Raw genomic sequence first — 11,825 nt, 5'->3', positions numbered from 1 at the left:
TATCTTTTTCAAAATATGAAGACTAAGTAGAATTTCAAGAAATATTAAAGATAATTCTACCTCTATTCCCCATATTTATATATAGTGGGAAGATGGAAAAGGAGAAGTTTAGAGTAGTTAGATAATTTACCCAATGTCGTTTACTGAGGAAGAGGCTAAGCTTGTCTAGCACTCAGGTCTCCTTGACAAACTACTGAATGAGAGAACATATTTGCCAATGATACATATGATAAGGGGTTATATACAAAATTTATTAAGATCTTATAAAATTCAACATCAAAAATCAAGCAATCCCATTAAAAAATGGGCAAAGGACCATAAAAAGCATTGGTAAGGATGTGGAGAAAAGAGTAGCCTTCTGCACTGTTGGTGGGAATGCAGATTGGTGCAGCCACTGTGAAAAGCAGCATGTAGTTACCTCAAAAAATAAAAAATGAAATTGTTTTATGACCCAGCTATTCCACTTCTGGAAATATATCTGAAGAAACCCAAAACACTAACATGAAAGAATATATGCACCCCTATGTTCATTGCGGCATTATTTACAATAGCCAAGATTCAGAAGCAGCCCATGTGCCTATCAATAGATGATTAGGTAAAAAAAGCTGTGGTACATTTACACAAAGGAATACTGATTGGCCATAAAAAAGAAATTTTACCTTTTGCAACAGCATTGATGGACCTGGAGAATATTATGCTAAATGAAATAAAACAGAGAAAGACAAGTATCACATAATTTCACTTAGATATGTAATCTAATGAATAAAATAAATTTATAAAACAAAAACAGACTCATAGAGAGAACAGACTGACAGCTGTCTGAGGAGATGGGGATTGGGTGAAAAATTGAAGGGATTAAGTAAAAAAAAAAATACACAAAAAAACAGAGACACAGTGTGGTGATTACCAGAAGAAAAGATGGGGTGGGGGAGGTAGAAGAGAGCAAAGGGGAGTTAAATGGTGACAGAAGGAGACTTTACTTTGGGTAGCAAACACACAAAAATATACATATGATGTATTATAGAACTGTATACTTGAAACCTATATAATTTTATGAAGCAATGTCATCCCAATAAATTCAATAAAAATTAAAAAATATAGAAATTGAGATTACTCTTACCTTTGCACACCAGACTTTCCCTTGCCAGTTACATTCAAATTAACTTTAAACAGATGAGTTTAAAGTTCAACTGTTAAGGGACATGAGGGCATAAACTCTCTGCAGAAAGCAAGAAAGCCATGGCAGTCATATGTCAAAAATTTCAGTTTTGAAAATTTAAAAACAAATTAAAAGGGTGTGTTAAATGCTCCATTTTTCTTAAAAAGGAAAATAAAATTAGCACAGCAAGCGAAAAAAAGAGAGAGAGAGAATCTTAACTAGGTTAGAAATATTGAGAATGGAGAGAAAAATCCTTAATGAGAATTACATTCAGAGCAGATTGTTGGGGAAGATTTGACAAGAGAAGCAGATGATGAATTCAGGAGAAGATTGGGTTTTAGTTAAAGGCAGGAACTTTTGAAGATAAGGTCAAGGATATTTCTTCTCAGCAGAATAGCACACAGTAGACCCTTACTAAATATTTGTTTAGTAGATGAATACATGAATGAATGATTTGGGTTGAGTTCTAAAGAGAAGAGTGGAAGATGGTAATAGAAAAACTTAGAGAGTCAGTTTGAGGAAGGTGGGGCTGGTTGGATAGAGATGGGAGTTAAACAGCCTATGTATAGGGGCCTAGAAGCTAGATTAGGAGTTAGCCAATTATGGCCCATGGGCCAAATCCAGCCCAGCACCTGTTTTTGTACAAGCAGCCCATGAGCTAAGAATAACTTTTTTATTTTTAAATGATTGAAAAAATCCAAAGAAGGACAACATTACATGACATGAAAATGATATGAAACTCAATTTTCAGTGTCTATAAATAAAACAATGTTTTTGTTGTTTTATTATTGCAGAAGGGAGCAGCCTGCACCTTACAGGAGCAGTAATAATGTGCTTTATAAAAATTATCTCTTTAAATTCTCACAGCAACTCTATGGGATATAATTCATTGTTCCCATTTCACCGATGAGCAAGGTCACAAAGTTCATTAGTGGCCGAGTCAGGAGCTATACCCACAGCTATGTGCCTTTCCAGACTTTCCAATTTCCCCTAGGATAAAAGCCATCGCTCTGGAAGTAGTGAGACTATAAAATGCTTATAAAAGAGGGTGTGGGAGTATGCTGAACACTTAGAGGGCAGTTTTGGAACTGAATCAGAGGAAGGAGGGAATGGTTTAGGCAGGCACATTTCTAAGAGATGTATATAGATTAATTCATTTAATTCTCACAACTCCTCCAGGAGTTGTATACTATTATTAATAATCCTATGTTGAATAAAGGATGGCTTCCTTTAAGACCACTTTCCAGCCCTGACCGGTTTGGCTCAGTGGATAGAGCATCAGCCTGCGGACTGAAAGGTCCCAGGTTCGATTCCGGTCAAGGGCATGTACCTTGGTTGCAGGCACATCCCCAGTGGGAGATGTGCAGGAGGCAGCTAATCAATGTTTCTCTCTCATTGATGTTTCTAACTCTCTGTCCCTCTCTCTTTCTCTCTGTAAAAAATCAATAAAATATATTAAAAAAAAAAAAAAAGACCACTTTCCAGGTGAAAGGCCCAGCATCTGGGCACTCTAACACTTTGAGGCACTTTGTCATAAGTGGTTGGGGTGGTCTCTGGCTAGAGATAGCCTCTGACCAGATTCAGTACTCTGCGCCTCTGTGTTGTGTTCTTGTCTTGCTTGTAGGAACAAATTTAAACAAGAGACAAGTAGCAGCAAAACCAGGTGAGGATTTATTTGTAGGAAAAAAGTACACTCAGAACCTGGGTGGGCAACTCAGCCGGCCGAAACCATGTTTGAAAGTGAGAATTTACACCCCAAGGCTGAAACACCCCTAGATAAGGAGCAAGCCACCCCCTCTCTCGTGTCTCAAAAATATATATATATATCTTGAAACTATAAGGCTCTTCACCTGGGTGTTATGCCACAGGCAGACCACATCCTGGAGGGCTCTAAAGTTTTCCTCCTCACATTGGGGTCTGGGGTGTGCATCTCCATTTTCTATTTTTGGTTTGTCTCATCTGACACCTCTCCCCTCCAAACCTCAACTGCCTCTTCAGCTCAAATCTTTCCAAGGACCTACTCTCACATTTTGATGGGTGACACCACTGGGTCTCTAAAGGCTCATCCAACCCTAAGCATCCATGATCCCACCTTCAGAAGCACTTAGGGAAGGTGTCCAATGGACTCAGCTTCCACCCTGGTGCCCTGCATTCTTGCCCTAAGACTTCTCTCCCAACCCCCCATCCCCACCCACTCCCCCCATAGGCTTTTGAGACCTTCTAGCTAATAGCTCTCTGGTTCTTCTCTGATAGCTTATTCTAAAGAGACTTCCTAAATCACAACAGATTAATCAGTATTTGAAGAAATGCAGCAGATGAGTTTAAAGTTCAACTGTTAAGGGACATGACGGCTTAAAGGTCCACAGAAAGCAGGAAAGTGATGACAGTCGTATGTCAAAATATTCAGCAGCTGTAAATTTAAGGAAGCTCTTTGTAGCTGGCGCCTTTACTTCTGATTGTCACCTTTGGCCCTGAAAGCAGCCACTTACTTCCCCACTTGGAACTTACTCCTGGGCAGCTGCTGACAAAACAGGAAGTGATTAGAATGTCATTTGTTTTTACAACTCTCTGAACTTTGGGAGTTTTAAATCAGGGGTTAAAGTATCAGTGCAAAGTCCCATACAAAGACTGACTTAGTACTGAGCTTTGCACAGCAGCCTTTCCCTTGCCAGTTACATTCAAAACAGCAAGCTTTTTTTTTTTTTTTTTTCAATACAAATTGGTGGGGGTGGGGAGAGAAAAAAGGAACTGGGAAAAGAAGGAGAAGGGAAGTTAAACCTTCCCTCCCTCCCTGTCTTCCTCAGAAAACCAAACATGGCATCTTCCATGAGGAGCTTGTTTTCAGATCACAGCAGATACGTTGAATCTTTTCGGAGGTTTCTCAACAATTCCACGGAACACCAGTGCATGCAGGAATTCCTGGACAAGAAGCTGCCAGGCATAATAGCAAGGTAACAAAAAAGGACGCTTTGTCAAAGGGACAAGCCTCGCGTTTTCCTTTCAGTGATAGATGGGTGGAGCCCAGCCTGCAGGCTGGGCGAGGAGGATAAGAACCGCCACTGATTGCAATGCCGGCTCTGCTCCCTCTTCCTCCCACTGGGCTCCTTTTCCTGTGATTCTTTAGTTCGACTTTTGCTTTAAACATTCAAAGGATCCCATTTGTGCAGCATTTCCAGCTGCGTGAAGATAAGCATTAACTATTTGAAGGCACAAATCCATGTTCATTTGGGAAAAGAGAAGATGCAAATCTTTGAATTCAGATTTTTTTCATCCCTCCTCTAAATTTTGCATTAAAAAATGCCCCAAAAGGAGTCTAATATTCTTTTCATTAGAATCAAATATAAATAATTACCAAATGATATTTGCTCCTGAGGACTGAGTGGGTGCCTCTCAGTTCTCCTAATATCCATTTAAATTCATTTTTCTTATCTATTATTATAGTTATCACGCTCCAAAAAAAATTGTCTTTTCCTTTCAACTTAATATTAGCAATGTGGCCCAAAAGAAAAAGCATTTTCCTATTACCAGTGAACCTCACTAGTTCCTATCCTTCGAGCAGACTGCTTTTTTTGGTGATTAATGTGTTCAATTTGTGCCAGGGCTGATAAGCATTATGGGAGTAACAGATTCCACATGCTAAAGATAATCAAATCACCTATGTAGGGGTGGATTGCTGTAACTTACTCTGCTTCAGGAAATAATGATGGAAACTGGGAAGAAATGACTGACTGTTGATCCAATCAGCAGCAGCAAGGGAAACTGAAATGTTATCTTTTGCTGGCTTTCTCTAGTATAGGCCTGAAATTCTTTCCCCAATATGGTATTCTGCCTGACCAGAGAGACCTTGCTGGATGTATATGGGATTGTTTCCCTTTCTATTTTTTATGGCTTAGTTTTTAATATGTTTTAATTTTTTTTTTAGTATTTCAATTTACAGTTGACAATTTAAATGTGATTTTTAAAAGCAGAGTATTATATAAGTTTAATAATTAAAAAGTAATAGAATAATGGTGCAAAAATTCAAGCAGACAGCAAATACAAACTTCTTATCTGGGATCTAATTATAGTTTATTTCTTTGGGTCTTCTTGTTAATTTCTAAAGTTGAAAGTAATGAGTTAATTTCTGAGTTCTTTTGCAGACCTAAATGTCAGTGTTCATGTCCGTAGCTATCCAGTTACTTGGTTTTCTTTAGCCATCAGTGTGGTTTGAAGAGGCACCATGAATGGATATACATAATAAATGATGACCCTTCTCTTCAAGGTGTATACCATCCAACTGGAAATATTGAATGAGGAATTTGTAAAAGACTCAAGAACTTTCAAAGGCATAAATAAATTTTCATTATAGTGGTAATCTATAATTAGAAATTATCTAAATCAAAGTATCATTTATTTAAAAATTAATCCCCGAGCCCCACCCCCTGCTACTCCCTCCCAAAGTGACGTTGGGAATGAGCTTTAGCTGAAGGAGCTTTAAAATTGCTGCTAAATGTCGTTTCTACGTTATATGAATACACAACATGCCTGCTTTATTTTTCATTCTAAAAAAACGTTCTTTGAAAGTCAAATGGTTCTAAAAAGCTTATAACAACAGCAAAAACAATGAAAACACAAGAAAAACTGGTTCCTTGCTTTACCCACTCCCAACCAACCCTGACTCCCATTTTCCAGAGGCAAGCACTTTCACCATTCTGCCAAAATCTTTTAGTTGTTTCTGATAGAATTTTCTTTCCTAATTCTAAATAATAATTGCTAATATTTGCTGTGTGCTTGTCGTGAGTATACAGGTCTAAGAGATTTACATGAATTAAATCATTTAATCCTCATACTCCCCTATGAGTTAGATACCATTATTGCAATCCTAGAACATATTATTATTATTCTATTTCATGGGTAAAAAAGAGGCAGAGAAGTTAAATAACTTGCTCAAGGTAACAAATCAATAAACTGGGATTTCAACCTGGTGGGGAACGTCCTGCCTGCGGGCCTTATAAGGCCCTCGAAATCATTTGGTCTGACCCTGCCAAGGCATTATGGGTGAGTTAATGAAATGTTTGACCAAATATATCAGGCTAATTTTTAAAAATATATTTTTATTGATTTCAAAGAGGAAGGGAAAGGGAGAGAGAAAAATATCAATTATGCAAGAGAATCGATCAGATGCCTCCTGCATATCCCTTACTGAGGATCTAGCCCACAACCCAGGCATGTGCCTTGACAGGGAATCAAACTGTGATCTCCTGGTTCATGGGGCAATGCTCAACCAATGAGCCACACCAGCCAGGCTAGCAGGCTAATTTTTAAGTTGATAATTGTGTATTGCCTGCAAATAATGTTATAACTGTCCAAAGGGCCTTGGCAGAAAAAAGGTTCCCACCCATAAGATCCATAGCCTCACTGTGCTATCCACACATATAAGCATTTTAAAAATTAATCAAGAACATAAATAGGAATGGGTATATATATTAAGACTCATGATTATGAGTTGGAAGATAATTAGAACTAAGGAAGGCAATTCATTCATAAAAGTCCTTGACTCTACTTTCCAATGTCTTTAACTTTAGCCAAAGAGCAGACGTGTTTACATCTAAAGCCCAACAAACAAACGTACTTTCAGTTCATGTCTCCCCTCTAGCAGTTACCCCTTTTCTTTTCACTATCTCATCCTATTTCAACAATCTCTCTGGATCTTTATCCTCTTTATCAAGCACACTTTAAATCCCACTGTCATCTGGCTTCTTCCCTCAATCTACTTTTAAAACTGATATTATCAAATATATTAATATTGCCAAAATCAATGGAGATTTTCTTTTTAAAAAATTTTCAGTAGTACACTCTGCCACCTTTGACACTACAGATGGCTTTCTCCTTCTCTAGTACTCCTATCATATCTCTGAGCTTTGCTGTTTTCCTGTCTTCTTTTTGTATGTCCCATAATCCAGGGACTTTTAAAAGTTGGTATTGCCTCATTATCCCACTACCCTTCTAAGAATCTGCAATATCCTTGGGTGATTGCAATCTACCCTTCTAATTTTGACCATTACTTTATGACAATAATTCTCCAGAATACATTATTTATCCTGATCTCTTTCTCACCCACAGTAAATCTTGCATATCAAAATGTCCAAATGAGTTCAGATTTATCAAAACAAAATAAAACAAACAAACAAAAAAACAAAAAGAAAAGCCTTGAGAACACATACTAGTAACATTGCCATCAAGCTATATTCTCCAGTTTCCTTTTGGGCACCATGCTTCACCAAGTCATTGTGCATTAGCCAAGCCTGAAACTTGGCAGTCATTGTGCAGACTTGTTTCTGACCCCTTTACATCAACCTAAAGTAAGTCATAGTGTTGTTTTCCAGGCCATAAATTCCACTCTATTTCTAATACTAGAGCTATAATGTCAGGCTTTATCATCTCACATATTGCTTGAGAGCAAAGGAGTGTCTTATTCATTTTTATCTTCTCAGTGCCTAGATTAGGCATACAATAAATGTTTGCCTGTTTGTTGAAAATAGCAAGAAGAAAGGAAAGAAGGCAGACATAGAGATAGTATGAATCACCTCAACCTTTCCCCATATACAGCGAAAGCCTAATTACATCCCAAGACTCAAGGACTCACTTTTTCTTTTCTTGTTCTCCAAATCAATTCTCAACAAATGATTTACCTTACCTCTGAGCTGTTTATAATGTGCTTCTAAAAGTCTACCAGTTCAAGATTGTTAATGAATAGAACCTATATTTCTAAAGATTTCTAAAGGCAGCAAGATAACTGCTGAAAAAATTGGAATCTTTCATGTTGGCCTAGCTTTTGTTCACTGTAATTTTAGGCTGCTCTCTTTAACTAGACTTAATAATCAGATTTTTCCAAGCATCTAGCACATTTTTCTTAAACTACATATTTTTTTTTTTCAGGATTGGAGACAAAAAATCAGAAATTAAGATTCTAAGCATTGGTGGAGGTGCAGGTATGAATAACTTTAAAATTTGAATTTCACTCCAGAATAATGTTGTTTGATGGTAATATTGTACATTCTTTAGGAAAGCTACTTTGGGAAGAGATTAGGTTATTAAAACTAGTAAGGGCAATACCACTTCAACTAAGGTTAATGTCCCCATAGATCTAAAGGGTTTATGACATCAGCCTTCATTACTATCTGTAATGTGGATAAGTGTAGCTTTATTTTTCATAAATGGAAAAACATAGGATATATTTGGTTAACTTTTATCCAAAATGATTTAACTGTTCACAGAAAAGGAAAGTTTCATAAGACATTTCTTAAGGTTGTACCACTTTAAAGTGTGGTTCGTGGACTGGTTGCTGGTTTGTAAACAGTCCAGGCGGAGATAAGAAGCCTGCACTGGAATGTAAATAAACGCACAGCTCCCTTCTTTGAAAACTTGCTGCTATGGGGAAAACTATGCTGAATGACATAATTGATTTACCCTCTTGTGGACCTACTCTTTGAGTTGCACTTGCCTAATGCATTCCCTTCCTCTGATTTTGTTCCAAATCTGCCCTCTAAGAATTCAGCACACTCCCCAGCCCCCTTTTAAAAGCTTTTCATTGTGTTACTACTCCTAGAGTCAGTGCCTTTACCTTAGGGAAAAATGGGGAGTTTGGAAAGATATATTGAGGTGGGCATAGTTTCTGACTCTGCCACCAATGAACTATGAAGCCTTTGCTGAAACCTAGGCTTCAGTTTTCTTATCGGCAAAATGGGAACAATGAATCATATCTCATAGAGTGGTAGTGAGAATTATGTAGATAACACTTATAAAGTGGTTAGCACATTGTTACTGTTCCTATAAGGTGCAGGCTGGTCCCTTTTGTAAAAACAAAACAAAAAATTTCATCACCACACTTAGTCTCATATCAAACTCCTGAATTGTTTGCCTTATATTTAAGTTGCTAGTCATCTGGAGGCCTGAGTTAATATATTAACACTAGAGGCCTGGTGCACAAAATTCGTGCACGGGTAGGGTCCCTAGGCCTGGCCGGCGATTGGGGCCCATCAGGGCCTTCTGGCTGCTGGCCAGGACCTTCCTTCATTCCACGCCACTCCCTGGTGGTCAGTGCACGTCATAGGGAATGGTCAAAGTACCAGTCGGTGGAACTCCTGAGGTGACAATTTGCATATTAGCCTTTTATTAGAAAATGTAGTCATATATATTGTTCTATATTACTCCTTCCCTCCCTCCCTCCTTCTTCATTGTTTTCTTTTCAAACAATCACTACTTAGTATTTGTTGCCATTTGGTAACAAGTGGACGTTACATAGGGACAAGTGGTAATCTCTTGAGTCTCTTAAGTGTAAGAGTTTTAGTACCACATGAATGAGTGAATTGTTGGCCCATATTAACACAAAAATAACCAAGAACATGCTAATGGAATAAGACAGCTACCTTTTCATGTTATTATTTGTCCATTTATCACAAAATACACTGTGATATAATGTAATAAGGATTAACCCGTAAAATAATTTTACTTTATTATCATCTTTCACCAAGAAAATAGAAAATTACAAGGACAAATAAGAAAGGATATTGCCATGAATGATCTTATAAAAATTGCTTAAGCTAAAATATTGCATTATTTCTTACTGGTATTTTAAATCCTAAGGATTATAAGAGTGATAAATTGCCCAGAGTTAATTCATTTAACCAAGACAGTCACTTCCAGTGTCCTTTGCATATACGTTTCAGGCACCCAACAGACAATGATACTATCATTTGATAGTGTCACTTGTACTTGGACAAGAAGAGAAGCCCTACAAGGAAAAGTAATTAAAAACAATCTCTATCTTGGCCAAATTAATTGACCTTTTAATATAAAGTTAATTGCATTTCTAATGTAAATCTATCCAGATGCTTATAAACTATCTAGAAAAAGGAACAGTGGGCCTACACAGTGATTCCTTACATAAAGGTGCGCATAGGAGCTCATTTAAAGAATTTATCAAAACAAAGGGAACAATACTTGGAGTTCTTCTGACTGAGCCCTAACATTGTATTAAAAACAAGCTCTGCCTTGGGGATGATATGGGCGCCCATTAAGGGCACTCTTCATAAGAAATTTGTCAGAAATACAAGAAAAAAATCCAAGAGAAATTCAAGGTATTGATACTTAGCTTTCACTGTTGAACTGAGCTCCATGAAATCAAAAGCAATACATTTAAAATCCCTAGGTCTAGATGTCCCTGGCACAAAAGAGCAGTGCTTGGGGGGTAGGAGACACCCCACTCAATTAGTTTGAGTGCTCATACACCAACTGGGAGATGCTCACCTGATAACCTGTCATTGCCTAACTGCAAGCACCTTGCAGAAGAACAACGTGGGTAAGAAACTTCCTATCCTTGCCTTAGAGAAATGGTTTCCGTAGAAGTTCCAGTCTACATTGGGTCTGAGACTTTTGCATTATCCTGTGGCTTAAGTATCCTTCCAAATCAGTCACTGAACTCTAATCCCTGGCAAACAAGGTCACTGGCCCTGTCTGGTACCTTTGGCTCAGCTCCCAGAAAGCATCTACTTCAGTCTTAGCTTATAGTCCTGTCTGGTTTTACCTCCTAGATCAGTGATGGCGAACCTATGACACGCGTGTCAGAGATGACACGCGAACTCATCTTTTTGGTTGATTTTTCTTTGTTAAATGGCATTTAAATATATAAAATAAAGATAAAAAATATAAGCCTTTGTTTTACTATGGTTGCAAATATCAAAAAATTTCTATATGTGACACGGCACCAGAGTTAAGTTAGGGTTTTTCAAAATGCTGACACGCCGAGCTCCAAAGGTTCCCCATCACTGTCCTAGATGTTCTCCTCTGGTTGCCCTGACACCTGCAGATCATCTTCTGCATATCTTTGTTGCAAATATCCTCTCTGCATTCATAATGCTGCTGCCACTTCTCCCCACCACAATGGAAAAACATACAAAAAGCAAACCAACTAAAACTTTCCTACGTGAAACTGCTGCTTTTATATCACTTAATGCTCATGCTCTTTGGTGGCCTATTTGATTTCCTTTTCAGAAACACAAGCGGGCGGTGCTTGTGTACCCTTTCTGTCTCCCGACTCTTCTGTAAGGATCGATGTTTGTGTGGAAAGGGTTTCAGTTAAGAGAGAATGTAAGGTCTTTGAAGAGATGTTTGGAAATTCAGGTTAGAAGCCAAGCAATAATTAGGACTCTGAACAGTTCAAAAAAAAAGGAAATCAGTGCCCAACATTTTGATGTCACCTTTAAATAATCTATGTAAATAAAATACAATTTTTATTTACTAAGCAGTACTAAGCAGTACTGCTATTCATAGATTATACAGGAAAATGTATGAAATAAATATGTGAACCAAAAACAAAACAAAAAAAGAAAGAGAGAAAATCAGGAGAAAAGCAAATCATGGACAAAAGTTCAGACCATGTAGCTTTTACAGAGGTCAAACTGGGAAGTATAAGTGGTGTGCTGTGAGCTTTAATGAAATACAATGAGCAGCTCCGATAGCCTTATTCAAGGTCTCAAAGTATTCAGCACTGCTTTTCAGATATTGAGAGCAACTGCATTGTATTCTAAGTCTCATAGAATATGCTCTTTGGTCCATCTTTGACATTCATGCTTCCTAAAATTAAGCCACTCAACAGAGATCCATTATTATTCAACTTTAAAGAGTG

The 11,825-nt window shown here is 37.7% G+C and overlaps 1 protein-coding gene across 1 annotated transcript in view; it reads left to right on the top strand.

Annotated features, from left to right (window-relative positions):
* Positions 1 to 3,800: 3,800 nt before the first annotated feature.
* HNMT (histamine N-methyltransferase) overlaps positions 3,801 to 11,825 on the top strand; it is a 34,073-nt gene continuing 26,048 nt past the window's right edge. Inside the window, exons 1-2 of the mRNA XM_059704568.1 lie at positions 3,801 to 4,110; positions 8,078 to 8,130. Of these exons, the coding sequence (XP_059560551.1) occupies positions 3,974 to 4,110; positions 8,078 to 8,130 (190 nt within the window). The 5' untranslated portion in view covers positions 3,801 to 3,973. The remainder of the gene's footprint in view (positions 4,111 to 8,077; positions 8,131 to 11,825) is intronic.

The sequence above is a fragment of the Myotis daubentonii genome, chromosome 7 (assembly GCF_963259705.1).
Source record: "Myotis daubentonii chromosome 7, mMyoDau2.1, whole genome shotgun sequence".
NCBI classification, from domain to species: Eukaryota; Metazoa; Chordata; class Mammalia; order Chiroptera; family Vespertilionidae; genus Myotis; species Myotis daubentonii.
The sequence above is the reverse complement of the archived record's forward strand: the minus strand, read 5'-3'. Positions and strand labels throughout refer to the sequence as shown.